General features: G+C 39.0%; 1 protein-coding gene across 15 annotated transcripts in view; it reads right to left on the minus strand.

Annotated features, from left to right (window-relative positions):
• The window catches only part of ZMYM4 (zinc finger MYM-type containing 4), a 161,057-nt gene that overhangs the window by 7,532 nt on the left and 140,514 nt on the right, over positions 1-13,011 (minus strand). For all 15 annotated transcript variants that reach the window (XM_028844726.2, XM_028844727.2, XM_015135095.3 and 12 more), the window contains 4 exon segments: positions 8,886-9,057; positions 8,621-8,716; positions 5,957-6,108; positions 355-466 (listed from right to left, as the gene is read on the minus strand). In XM_028844726.2, coding sequence (XP_028700559.2) covers positions 355-466; positions 5,957-6,108; positions 8,621-8,716; positions 8,886-9,057 — 532 coding nt within the window.

Raw genomic sequence — 13,011 nt, forward strand, 5'->3', positions numbered from 1 at the left:
TACTCTTAACAACAGTTCAGTATACACACAAACTACTAAAAAAGGTCCACTGTTAGCAGATATGATATGTGAAAGCTACACCAATGCTACCAGATCAAAAATGTCTTCTAAAAAGGTAAATGTAACTTCAAATTATTTTATATTTTTTGCAATTAGTATCTATATACGTGCTATATGAAATGTACAGTTTTCCTAAAACAATCAACAATAAACCAAAGACCTTCTCCTCAGAAGTCCAAATATGCTATAAATCTGGACAGAAATAAAAATGAACAATTTTTTAAAAGATAACCATGAAACTTAAGCAATTTAAGAAAGCATATCATGAAAACAATAAAAAAAAAATCACCCTACCATTAGGAAGTATTGTAGGTTCCCATATTTTCAAGAGTTTGGTAAGTTCAATCATAAATCTGGAATAGGGCTCAGTAAAAATGTTATCTATTCTACCATTTTCAAACAGGTACTACAAGAAAAAAAAGAACATATACATGTTGATAAAAAGAAAACATGAGTTCTTAAAAATTATTGTAAGAAATACAGTTTACCCTTAATTTTTGCCCTTACTATATTATAAACCATGTTCAACCTCTCAGTACTTTAGAGATAGTTGTTAAAACACTAGAATTCAAGCTAAAACTCCTTCTCGTGTTAACACATTATCTTCAGCAATGACCTTGCAAGGTAAAGTTTTTTATTTCCTTTTAAAACATGGATGGTACAGAAGTATCATAAAGAACCCTTTACTTAGTTCCTAAAACTGACATACTAAAAATTGGTTCCAATGCACATGTTCCAAATCATGTTTTCCTGATTCATGATGTGTATCTGCACATGTGCTCTTTTGTTTTTTACCCTAGATACACGATCATTTCTTGCAATAACATAGTTGGTTAATGTCAGTTGACCTGAGGAAACCCAAATTTAAAAACTATTTATTTGGAGCCTTCTAACTACAGCTCTCAACTCTCTGCCCCACAACCTAGCCCTCAAAAAAGTTCGAGTCTAATTATAGGACATTAAACTATGTTAATTATAACCATCAATAACCATATCATGGGCTAGAACAAAAAGAATAGCTATAGTTTAAAAATGTATTGAGCCAGGAATGGTAATCCCAGTGCTTTGGGAAGCCAACGTGAGAGGATCACTTGAGGTCAATAGCGCAAGACTAGCCTGGGCAACATAGTGAGACCCATCTCTACAAAAAATTTAAAAACAAATAGCCAGGGGTGGTGGTGCATGCCTGTAGTCCTAACTGCTTGGGAGTCCGAGGCAGGAGGGTTGTTTGAACCTGGGAGTCTGAAACTGCAGTGAGCTATGATCATATCACTGCACTTCAGCCTGGGCAACAGAGCAAGACCCTGTCTCTTTTAAAAAGTACTGACGGTGCAGGTCAGATAAAATCAACTGAGACAGGGGTACACCATGAGTGGTAACAGAATCCAAGGCAGCATGTAATTACATGATAAAAGTATTTTGGTGTTTTTAAGATTTAGTATTTTTAATTTATATTTCCGTGGCTATCTTGGTTTCTTGTATTTCTATGTATGATTTGGAGAAAATTATTTCCGTTTAAATTTACTCTGGCTAATAAAAATTACCACTTCAATAGGCATTTTTATGAGGCCTCCTCAAAGGCAATTTATGATCTTATTGGCAGATTACAGTTTGTTGTTAAATAGTATTCTTCTTTTTCTTCTTTTAATATAGTCATTTTCAAGCTTAAAAATATATCTTCATTATTGAAAAAGTTCAAAATAAAAGTAGACTATTCAAACCCATCACACAAAGTCAACTACTATTCATATGCAAAAATATTTCCAATCCTTAAGAAATTCCTTTATACAGAGGTGAGTTTTGTACAGTTACAGAAATATATCAGTACATGTAACACAACATACAAGTTTTTTAAGAAAACTCTCCTCCCCTTAACCAGGAACAAGACAAAAATGCCTGTCCTTGCCATTCTTCTTCAACACTGTGCTGTGAGTCCTAGCAGAGCAGCAGGCAAGAAAAATAAATATAACGCATTCAAATAGGAAAGAAAGAAGAAAAATTATCTCTAGTTGTGGATGACAGAATCCTATATATAGAAAATCCTAGAGAATGCACAGAAAAATGAATTATTAGAGCTAATAAGTGAATCCGGCAAAGTTGCAGCATGTAAGTAACACACAAAAAATCAGTTGTCTTTCAAGCTAGCAATGAACAATCCAAACAGGAAATTAAGAAAGTTCCATGTTTACCAAAGCATCATAAAGAATAAAATACTTGAGAAGAAATGTAACCAAAATGATGTAAGACTTACACACTTAAAACCACAAAAAACTGCTGAAAGCAAAAATTAAAAACTAAATAAATGGAAAGACAGGCCAGGCACGGTGGCTCACGCCTGTAATCCCAGCACTTTGGGAGGCCGAGGCGGGCAGATCACCTGAGGTCAGGAGTTTGAGACCAGCTTCAACATGGAGAAACCCCGTCTCTACTAAAAATACAAAAATTGCCAGGCATGGTGGCGCAGGCCTGTAATCCCAGCTACTTGGGAGGCTGAGGCAGGAGCATTGCTTGAATCTGGGAGGCAGAGGTTGTGGTGAGCCGAGATCGCTCCATTGCACTCCAGCCTGGGCAACAAGAGTGAAACTCCGTCTCCAAAAAATAAAAATAAATAAACGGAAAGACATCCTGTACTCACAGAACAGAAGATTTAATAATGTTAAAATGGCAATATTCTCCAAATCAATTTATAGATTCACTGCAATCATATCAAAATCCAACGGCCTTTTTTTGCAGAAATGGAAAAACCCATCCTGAAATTCACATAGAATTTCAAAGGACCTTGAATAGCCAAAAGAATTTTGAGGAACCTCACTTCCTGATTTCAAAACTTACTACAAAGCTATGGTGTAAGTTTCAAAATTGTGTACTGCCCTAAAAATAGCCATCTATAGAAAAATGGATTCGAACTGAGAGTCCAAATTAAACCCACCTATCTTTGGTCAAAAGATTTCCTACAAGGGTATCAAGCCTATACAATGGGTAAAGAACAGTCTCTTCAACAAATGGAGCTGAGAGAACTGAATAACCACATACAAAAGAATGAAGGTAGACCCTAGCTCATACCAGATACAAAAATTAACTCAAAATAAATCAACGACCTAAATATAAGAGCTAAAATCATAAAACTCTCTGAAGAAAAGAGGGTTAAATCTTCATATCCTTGAATGTGGCAATGGATTCCTAAATATAACACCAAAAGCACAGACAATAAAAAGAAAAGAGAAAGGAAAAGAAAAGGAAGAACAAAAAAAATTGAACTTCATTAAAAATAAAAAAAGTTGTGATTCAAAGTATACTATACCAAGAGAGTGAAAGGAAAATCCAGAAAACGGGAGAAAATATTTGCAAATCACATATCTGATAAAAGTTCAATATCTAGAATATATATAGTTTCTACAACACGGTGACAAAAAGACAACGCAATTAAAAATTAGGCAAAAGACTTGATATAGTTGAGATACATGTCCCTTCCAAACCTCATGTGGAGATTTTTTTTTTTTTTTTTTTTTGAGACAGTCTCGCTCTGTCGCCCAAGCTGGAGTGCAGTGGCCGGATCTCAGCTCACTGCAGCTCCGCCTTCCGGGTTCCCGCCATTCTCCTGCCTCAGCCTCCCGAGTAGCTGGGACTACAGGCGCCCGCCACCTCGCCCGGCTAGTTTTTTGTATTTTTTAGTAGAGATGGGGTTTCACCATGTTAGCCAGGATGGTCTCGATCTCCTGACCTCGTGATCCACCCATCTCGGCCTCCCAAAGTGCTGGGATTACAGGCTTGAGCCACCGCGCCCGGCCCTCATGTGGAGATTTGATCCTTAATGTTAGAAGTGGGGCCCTGATCTCTCATGACTGGCTTGCTGCCATCCTCCCAGTAATGAAGTTCTCCCTTTATTAGTTACTGTGAGATCTGATTGTTAGAAAGAGCCTGGCACTTCGTCCTCACTCTCTTGCCATGAGACGCCTGCTCCCCCTTCACCTTCTGCCATGATTATATGATGCCATGATATGATGCCAAGCCCTCACCAGAAGCAGATGCTGGCGCCATGTTTCTTGTACAGCTTGCAGATCCATAAGCCATGATTCTGCATGAGAATTTCTTTTTTCTTTTCTTTTTTTTTTTTTTTTTGAGACAGTCTTGCTCTGTAACCCAGGGGCGCGACCTCGGCTAACTGCAACCTCCGCCTCCCAGGTTCAAGCGATTCTCTTGCCTTAGCCTTCCAAATAGCTGGAACTATAGGCGTGTGCCACCATGCCCAGCTAATTTTTGTATTCTGAGTAGAGACAGGGTTTCACCATGTTGGCCAGGCTGGTCTAGAACTTCTGACCTCGTGATCCACCCGCCTCGGCCTCCCAAAGTGCTGGGATTACAGGCGTGAGCCACCGTGCCCGGCCAAGAATTTTTTTTATAAATTACCCAGTCTCAGGTACTCCCCTATGGCAATACAAACAGACTAAGACAGGATTTAAATAGACATTTCTCCAAAGAAGATATACACATGGTCAAAAAGTACATGAAAAGATTCCCAATGTCATTAGGAAAATGCAAATTAAAAATACAATGAGATATCATTTCATAACCACCAGGATGTTTGTTTAAAAAAACAAACAAACAAACAAAAACAGAAATTAACAAATGTTATAGCAAGAATGTGGAGATACTGGAATCTTCACACACTGCTGTTGGAAATGTAAAATGGTGCTGCCACTTTGGAAAACAAAGTGGTTCCTCAACAACTCAGTCATAGTTAAAAGACTCAGCAATTCCACTCCTAAGCATATATGGCAAAAGAATTGAAAACAGGTGTTCAAACAAAAACCTGTACATGAATGTTCACAGCAGTGTATTCACAATCACCAAAAGGTGGAACCTCAAATGTCCATCAGTGGATGAATGGATAAACAACATGTGGTATATCCATATGATAGAATATTATTCAGTCATAAAAAGGAGTGCTATATTGATTCATGCTAAAATATGGATAAACCTTGAAAACAATGCTAAGGGAAAGAAACCAGACACGAAAGGCCACACAGTGTATGAACCCACTGATACGAAATATCCAGAATATGCAAGTCCAGAGAGACAGAAAGCAGATTTATAGTTGCCAGGGATGGGTGGAGAGAGTAATGGGGAGTGACTACTAAATGGGTTTGAGGTTTCCCTTTGTAGTCATAAAGTTATAGAATAGACAGCGGTGATGACTTCACATTAAGAATGTACTTATTAGTCCTCCTGAACTGTAAACTTTAAAATGGTAAATTTTATGTTATGCATATTTTCCCGTAATAATCACACTATACATGTAATTCTGCAAGTTACTTTTTTTTTGTTTTTCCTCAGGTTCTCACTCTGCCACTTAGGCTGGAGCTCCAATGGCTTACTGCAGCCTTAAACTTGGGGCTCAGGTGATCTTCCTGCCTCCTCCTCCTGAGTAGCTGGGAGTGGAGGCATACACCACCATACCTGGCTAATTTTTTAGTTTTTGTAGAGACAGTGTCTCCCTGTGTTGCCCAGGCTGGTCTTGAATCACTGGCCTCAAGTGATACTCCCATCTCAGCCTCCCAAAGTGCTAGGAATACAGGCGTGAGCCACCACACCTGGCCCTGAAAGTTACTTTTTAAAATATATGCCCTTAAGAATTTCCTAGGTCAATAAATACAGAAGCGAGCCATTCCTTTTTAACTATTTTACAGTATTCCACAGTATGGACATATTATAGTTGACGGATCGACAAAGCTTGATTAACACTTCAGCGGTTTCCAATTTGTTGTTGTTAAAAACAATGTTCCAATGAAAATACCAGTACATATCTGGGTGTGTACATGTGCATGTAATTTCTGTGGGGACATATTCAGGTCAATGGATTTGCTAGGTTCAAGAATCCATATGTTTAACTTGATACCTGTTGAATTCCAAGGCACAAGTATAAGATACTGTCTGGATCATATTTTTCACCATTTGGTCTCCGCACCTCTTGGATAAACTGGCATAAACCCAAACTCAACTCAGCAAAAGTGCAGGACAGAATATCTTCCTTCAGCTTGACAGAGCGGACTGTGGAAAGGTAGAAAACATCTGAAACATTAACTTTTAACAAACATAGTAGCATTACTTGATTAACTGAATAAACATTGAACGCTACTGTGCCCCAGGCACTGTGGTGCAGACCAGTGGGCATATGGATTAAAGACAGATTCTGATCTCAAGTCTACTTCAGTTAGGGAAATAAAGACCAGTGCATGCGGTGCAATACGTGCTATGACAGAGGCTTTCTTTAAATGGCATTCTATGAAAGCAAATGAGGGCTATCCAACAGGGAAGAATCAGGTTAGATTCTGGGAAACGTGACACTGGAGCTAGACCTTAAAAGGTGAGGAAGAGTTAAACAGGTAGATAGGTAAAGAATTCCAATCTGAGGATACACAAAAAGGCTTCCCAAAGTATAGTCCACAAAACACTAGTCTTATGTGAGAGCTGGAGAACACTGGGTTTCTAAGATTTGATATTCAGAAAACACAAGACACTATATTTGTCTCTGAAGAATTCACAGTGCTTAATGGCACATTAAAGGCTCTGAGTATATCTGCAAAAAAGAAAGCTATTCAACTTTCTCTTTTTTTTTTTTTTTGACATGGAGTTTCGCTTTTATTGCCCAGGCTGGAGTGCAATGGCACAATCTCGGCTCACTGCAACTCCACCTGCTGGGTTCAAGCGATTCTCCTACCTCAGTCTCCCGAGTAGCTGGGAGTCAGGCATGCACCACCATGCCTAGCTAATTTTGTATTTTTAGTAGAGACGGGGTTTCTCCATGTTGGTCAGGCTGGTCTCAAACTCCTGACCTCTGGTGATCCGCCTGCCTCAGCCTCCCAAAGTGCTGGGATTACAGGTGTGAGCCACTACACCCGACCAGCTGTTTAACTTTCTTCAGCTCATATTTATTTGAATACAGAACACCTCAAATAATGAATAACACCCTCTTGCCTTTGGAAATGCTAGAATACAGTATTCCCTTTGCTGGGTCACAGGCTGAAAAGGTTTAGGGGACTTAGGTGTATAGGACAAGGCAAGAAGGGCAGGCGAGGGCAGATCGTGATCAGCCTCATTTCTCATATTAAGACTGCAGACAATGAGCTGAATAAATTTTGAGCAGGGGAGTTATCCAATTTGATCTGTAGAGGTCCTACTACAAGATGTTGATCCACATTGTGGGGCCAAGATTAAAACACCCTTTGTAGTCATTGCTCTTCTGCATTTAGATAAGATTACATACACATGGCTCCTGTGAGTTGGTTTTAGCTAAAGCAAGCGGTATTTCATGAGCACACAGACCATGTTTGACTTTTTCACCCTAGCTCCTAGCTTCATACCTGCTATGTAAGAGATATTCAGTAAGTATTTTCTCAGTGAAAGAGTGGTAGAAATGGGTTGCCATCCCCTGTAACAACTGCATTTAGGCTTAGTAGTCTAAAGCAGTATTACCTCTCTATTTGTACTATCACCCTTCCCCAGCTTTTTTTGTTTTATTTTTATGTTTTTTAGAGACAGGGTCTCACTCTGATGCTCAGGCTGGAGTGCAATGGTGCAGCTGTAGCTCCCTGCAGCCTCAGAACTTTTGGGCTTAAGAGATCCTCCTGCTTCAGCCTCCTACAGTGCTGGGATTACAAGTGTGAGCCACTGCACCCAGCAGGTTGCTCTTTTAACTTAAAACATACTACTAGGTGGTTAATGGCCTAGTAAATCTCCACAACAGGAGTGTATTTACATAGCTTTGGAGAGACAAATTACACTTGATCTAAAGGAACTCAACAAGTTAGTCACTGCCCACAGCAGCAACTAAGTGTTTCAATAAGGACAGTTACATGTGCCCTAAAACCAACAGGGTAGACTAGAGTGAAGCCAAGAGTGCATATCATCACCTAGGTTTAAGACAGAAAGAAGGTATAGTTGGAAAGTGGAATAAAATCAAGTTACATGGATATATTCATCCATTCCTCCCCACCTCATTCCATAAAGATTGTACAAGTATCTTACATAAAACACAAATTAAAAGCAAAAGATAAAGTGAAACAAAAATTTAGAATAGGGTGTCAAAAGTAGTGAAAAATGAAAACTAATGTGGGCCTTAAAATTATATACTATTGATTTATTTGAAATGTTCATGTAATCCCAAATTTCCTGGCAGCTGAAGTGAAACACACAAACATTGTCAGTTATATAGATCTCACTGTAAGGAAAAATTCCTATTTTCCAGGTCTTTTTCTTTTAAAAAAAAAACAAAAAAACAATACTGGGCTCCACATGGATTACTATACAGACGCAGGGCTCAAGAAGATGTATTTTGAGGCACTTGCACAGTGTCAAAAATGAAACAAAATTCCTTATATTTGCATAATAAGCTCAAGATCAGAAGACATAACCTTACCCTTATAACGACCTCCTTAAAACGGGTTAAGATTAATTTCTCTAAAACTCCAAATTTTAAATAATTTTAAATATTCAACTTACAAATTTAAATCGGCAATAATCTATAAATAATTCATACCAAATGGAGAGAAACACATTTTACCTCTACAGCCTGGCTCTGAGGATTCTTGAGAGAGTGCATGGTCTTGAGTACTTCCTAAGGGGTCAGAACGTGGGCTAGATGAGGCCTGTTCAACCCCTGACAAGGAGAGAAACAAAAGAAAAGTTTAAAAACAAATGCAGAAAAAATTAAGTAAAGCCCAAACCAGTTTTATAGGGCTTCTGACCTAAAATGTATCCCTTTTCAGTAGCTTATCTGTCTATTTCCCCCTGCCTAAATCAAGACACAATTCATGCTGTGCACTTACCTCCACATTTTAGATCCCCCTGCTCTTCCTTGGCATTTTTCCACTGAACCCAGTTCTTCCAAGCATTTACCCCATACATGTACTTCAGTGTCATCCCAGACACTGAGCAGCCTTGAAAGGCTCCTTGAATAAGACTCCTGGGCTCCACAGCCACTATAGACTTCTTCCGTCCCTGTAAGAATTCCAAAAATTTACAGAACATAAAATTTAGTTTTGGATTTTTAAGAGTCAGGGATCTCAAAGCTGGAAAGGGTATATACATTTGTAGAATATAGAATTTAGTTTTATATCCTAAAGATTCTGGCTGGGCATGGTGGCTCATGCCTGTAATCCCAGCTCTTTGGGAGGCCGAGGTGGGCGGATCACGAGGTCAGGAGATCGAGACCATCCTGGCTAACACAGTGAAACCCCGTCTCTACTAAAAATACAAAACATTAGCCAGGCATGGTGGCGGGCGCCTGTAGTCCCAGGTACTCGGGAGGCTGAGGCAAGAGAATGTGGTGAACCCGGGAGGTGGAGGTTGCAGTGAACTGAGATCACGTCACTGCACTCCAGCCTGGGCGACAGAGTGAGACTCCGTCTCAAAAAAAAAAAAAGAAAAAAAAAAAGATTCGGAGTTCTTAGAGCAAAAAAGGGCCTTAGAGATTATTTAATCCAATCCATATGAGGAAAGAAGAAAGAAAAAGTTTAAATGTAGACGAGCACACTGTAATAGTCACTAACATTTGGGTATTTACTATGTTCCAGATATAGACTCACCTAATCAGGTATGAATCACTATTATTACCACTCAGGTCTATTTAATGAAACATGTAAACAGATCATATTCTGTGCTATAAAACAAGCCTCAACAAATTATCTAACTACAATGAAATTAAAATAGAAACCAATGATACACTGATGTCCAAAAAAATCCTCCAAAATCATAAATTAAACAGCTCTATGGGTCAAAGAAGAAAGGACACATGCAATCACAAAACATTTTGAACTTAAAGAAAAATGAAAATAAAATTTAACAAAATTTCTGTGATGGAACTAAAACAGTACTTAAAGGGACATTTGTAGTATTAAAATGTTTCAATAAGAAAATTATTTAAAAGTGTATAATCCATAACCTAAGCTTCTATATTAAGAAACTAGAAAAGGCAGGCCAAGTGCAATGGCCCATACCTGTAACGCCAGCACTCTGGGAGGCCTGAGTGGGCAGACTGAGCCCAGGAGTTCAAGATCAGCCTGGGCAACATGGCAAGACCCTGTCTCTACAAAAAATTAAAAAATTAGCCAGGCATGGTGGCACACATCTGTAGTCCCAGCTACCTGGGAGTCTGAGGTGGAAGGATCACCTGAGCCCGGGAGGTTGAGGCTGCAGTGAGCCATGATTATGCCACTGCACTCCAGCCTGGGTAACTGAGTGGAGACCCTATCTAAAAACAAACAAACAAAAAACCAGAAAAGGAAATCCAAATTAAAACCCAAGCTGAGTGCAGTGGCTCACGCCTGTAATCCCAACACTGTGGGAGGCTGAGGCAGGTGGATCACTTGTGACTCTCATGCCAATAAATTAAACAACTTAGATGAAATGGACAAACTTCTTGAAAGATTAATTAAGCTTACTCTAGAAGAAACAGATAACCTAAACAGCCATAGAAACAGCATTTATAGCTTATAACCTTCCCACAAAAACTCCATTCCCAGATGGAATAAATTCCATCAAAGTGAAATTCTATCATAGTTAAAGAAATTATACAAATTGTACTTCAGAAAATAGAAGAAAAAGAAATGTTAACTAATTTTATAACGTCATCATTACCCTGATACCAAAACCAGTCATAAAGTACAGGTAAATATCTGTCTTGAACAGGGACACTTAAAATCTTCACAGGACCGGCCGCAGCAGCTCATGCCTGTAATCCTAGCACTTTGGGAGGGCGAGGTGCATGGATCACTTGAGACCAGGAGTTCAAGACCAGCCTGGCCAACATGTTGATACCCTGTCTCTACTAAAAATACAAAAATTATCCAGGCATGGTGGTAGGCGCCTGTAATTCCAGCTACTTGGGAGGCTGAGGCAGGAGAACTGCTTAAACCCAGGAGGCGGAGGTTGCAGTGAGCTGAGATCACGCCATCGCACTCCATCCTGGGTGACAGCGCAAGACTCCGTCTCAAAATAAAACAACAACAACAAAAAACCTTCACAGAATATTAGCAAACCAAATCCAGCAACACAGAAAAATAATAAATACAGAAAAAAGCAGGGTTTATCCCAGGAATGGAAGGTTAATCATTCAAGAAAAATCAATGTATTTCACCATTGTAACAGACTTAAAAAAAGGAAAACCAGATAATCACCTCAAAAGATGCAAGAAATCCATCTGAGGACGTTCAATACCCAATCATGATTTTAAAAACTTTCAGCGAATTAGGAGGGGAAGGGAACTTCCTCAACCTGATAGAAATCACCTACGAGAAACCTATAGGTAACATCATACTTACTGTTGCAAGACTTTTTTCACCGTAAGGTTAGCAATAAGGCAAAAAGGTCTGCTCTCACTACTAATATTCAACATTGTACTGAAGATACTAGCTAGTTCAATAAAACAAGAAAAAGAAGGAAAGAAAATGCATTCAGATTACAAAGGAAAAAGTAAAACTGTCTTTATTCACAGATAAAATGATTGTCTAAGTAGCAAATCCTAACAATTTGAGTTGAGCAAAGTTACAGGACACAAAGTAAATACATGAAAATTACCTATATTTCTTTTTTTATTTCTAAGATAAATATCATAGAAGAAAAAATTATCTATATTTCTATATACTAGTAAGAAACACGAAAAATGAAATTGTTTTTCTTTTTTTTGAGACAGGGTCTTGCTCTGTTGCCTAGACTACAGTGCAATGGCACGATCAGGGCTTACTGCAGCCTTGACCCCCTAGGCTCAAGCAATTCTCCCAGCTTAGCCCTCCAAGTAGCTGGGACCACCAGCATGTGTCACCATGCCCAGCTAATTTTTAAAATTTTTAGTAGAGATGGGGTCTCACTATATTGCCCAGGCTGGTCTCAAACTCCTGAGCTCAAGCAATCCTTCTGCCTTAGCCTCCCAAAGTACTAGGATTACAGGTATGATCACTGTGCTCAGTGAAAAATGAAATTTAAAAATAATACTATTTACAACAGCATCAAAATATCTTAAATACTTATGAGACAAACTTAACAGAATATAAGGAGACTTGTAATGGAGGACTATACCATGTTTCCAGATTAGAAGAATCAAAATTACTAAGATGTCAATTATCTCTCTCTGGATTCAGGACAGCCCCAACTGAAATTCTAGCAGGCATTTTTTTTTTTTTTTTTTTTTTGAGACGGAGTCTCGCTCTGCCGCCCGGGCTGGAGTGCAGTGGCCGGATCTCAGCTCACTGCAAGCTCCGCCTCCCGGGTTCCCGCCATTCTCCTGCCTCAGCCTCCCGAGTAGCTGGGACTACAGGCGCCGCCACCTCGCCCGGCTAGTTTTTTTTTTTTTGTATTTTTAGTAGAGACGGGGTTTCACCGTGTTAGCCAGGATGGTCTCGATCTCCTGACCTCGTGATCCGCCCGTCTCGGCCTCCCAAAGTGCTGGGATTACAGGCTTGAGCCACCGCGCCCGGCCAGGCATTTTTTTTTTTTTAAAGAAATTGACAAGTTGATTCTAAAATGTATATGGACATGCAAATGACAATTTTAAGAAGAACAAAGCTGGAGGATTTACACTCTTAAGTTCCAGACTTGCTGTAAAATCACAGTAGTCAGGACAGTTGGTACTGGTACAAAAATAGACATATAAGTCAATAGAATAGAGAGTTTCAGAAACAGACTGACACATACATATATGATTGACTTTTAACAGAGTTGCCAATGTAATTCAATGGGGAATGAATAGTCTTTTTCAAGGGCAGTGCTGGAACAACTGGATGTCCATATGCAAAAAATGAACCTTGACCCTTGCCACAACTCATACATAAAAATTACCTCAAAATAGATCACAAACATAAAAGTTAAAACTATAAAACTTCTAGAAGAAAATGTAAGAGAATGTGTTAGTTACTATGAGTTATGCAAACATTTTTAGATGAGGTATTAAAAAGCACG

Source organism: Macaca mulatta, chromosome 1, assembly GCF_049350105.2.
Source record: "Macaca mulatta isolate MMU2019108-1 chromosome 1, T2T-MMU8v2.0, whole genome shotgun sequence".
Classification (NCBI taxonomy): Eukaryota; Metazoa; Chordata; class Mammalia; order Primates; family Cercopithecidae; genus Macaca; species Macaca mulatta.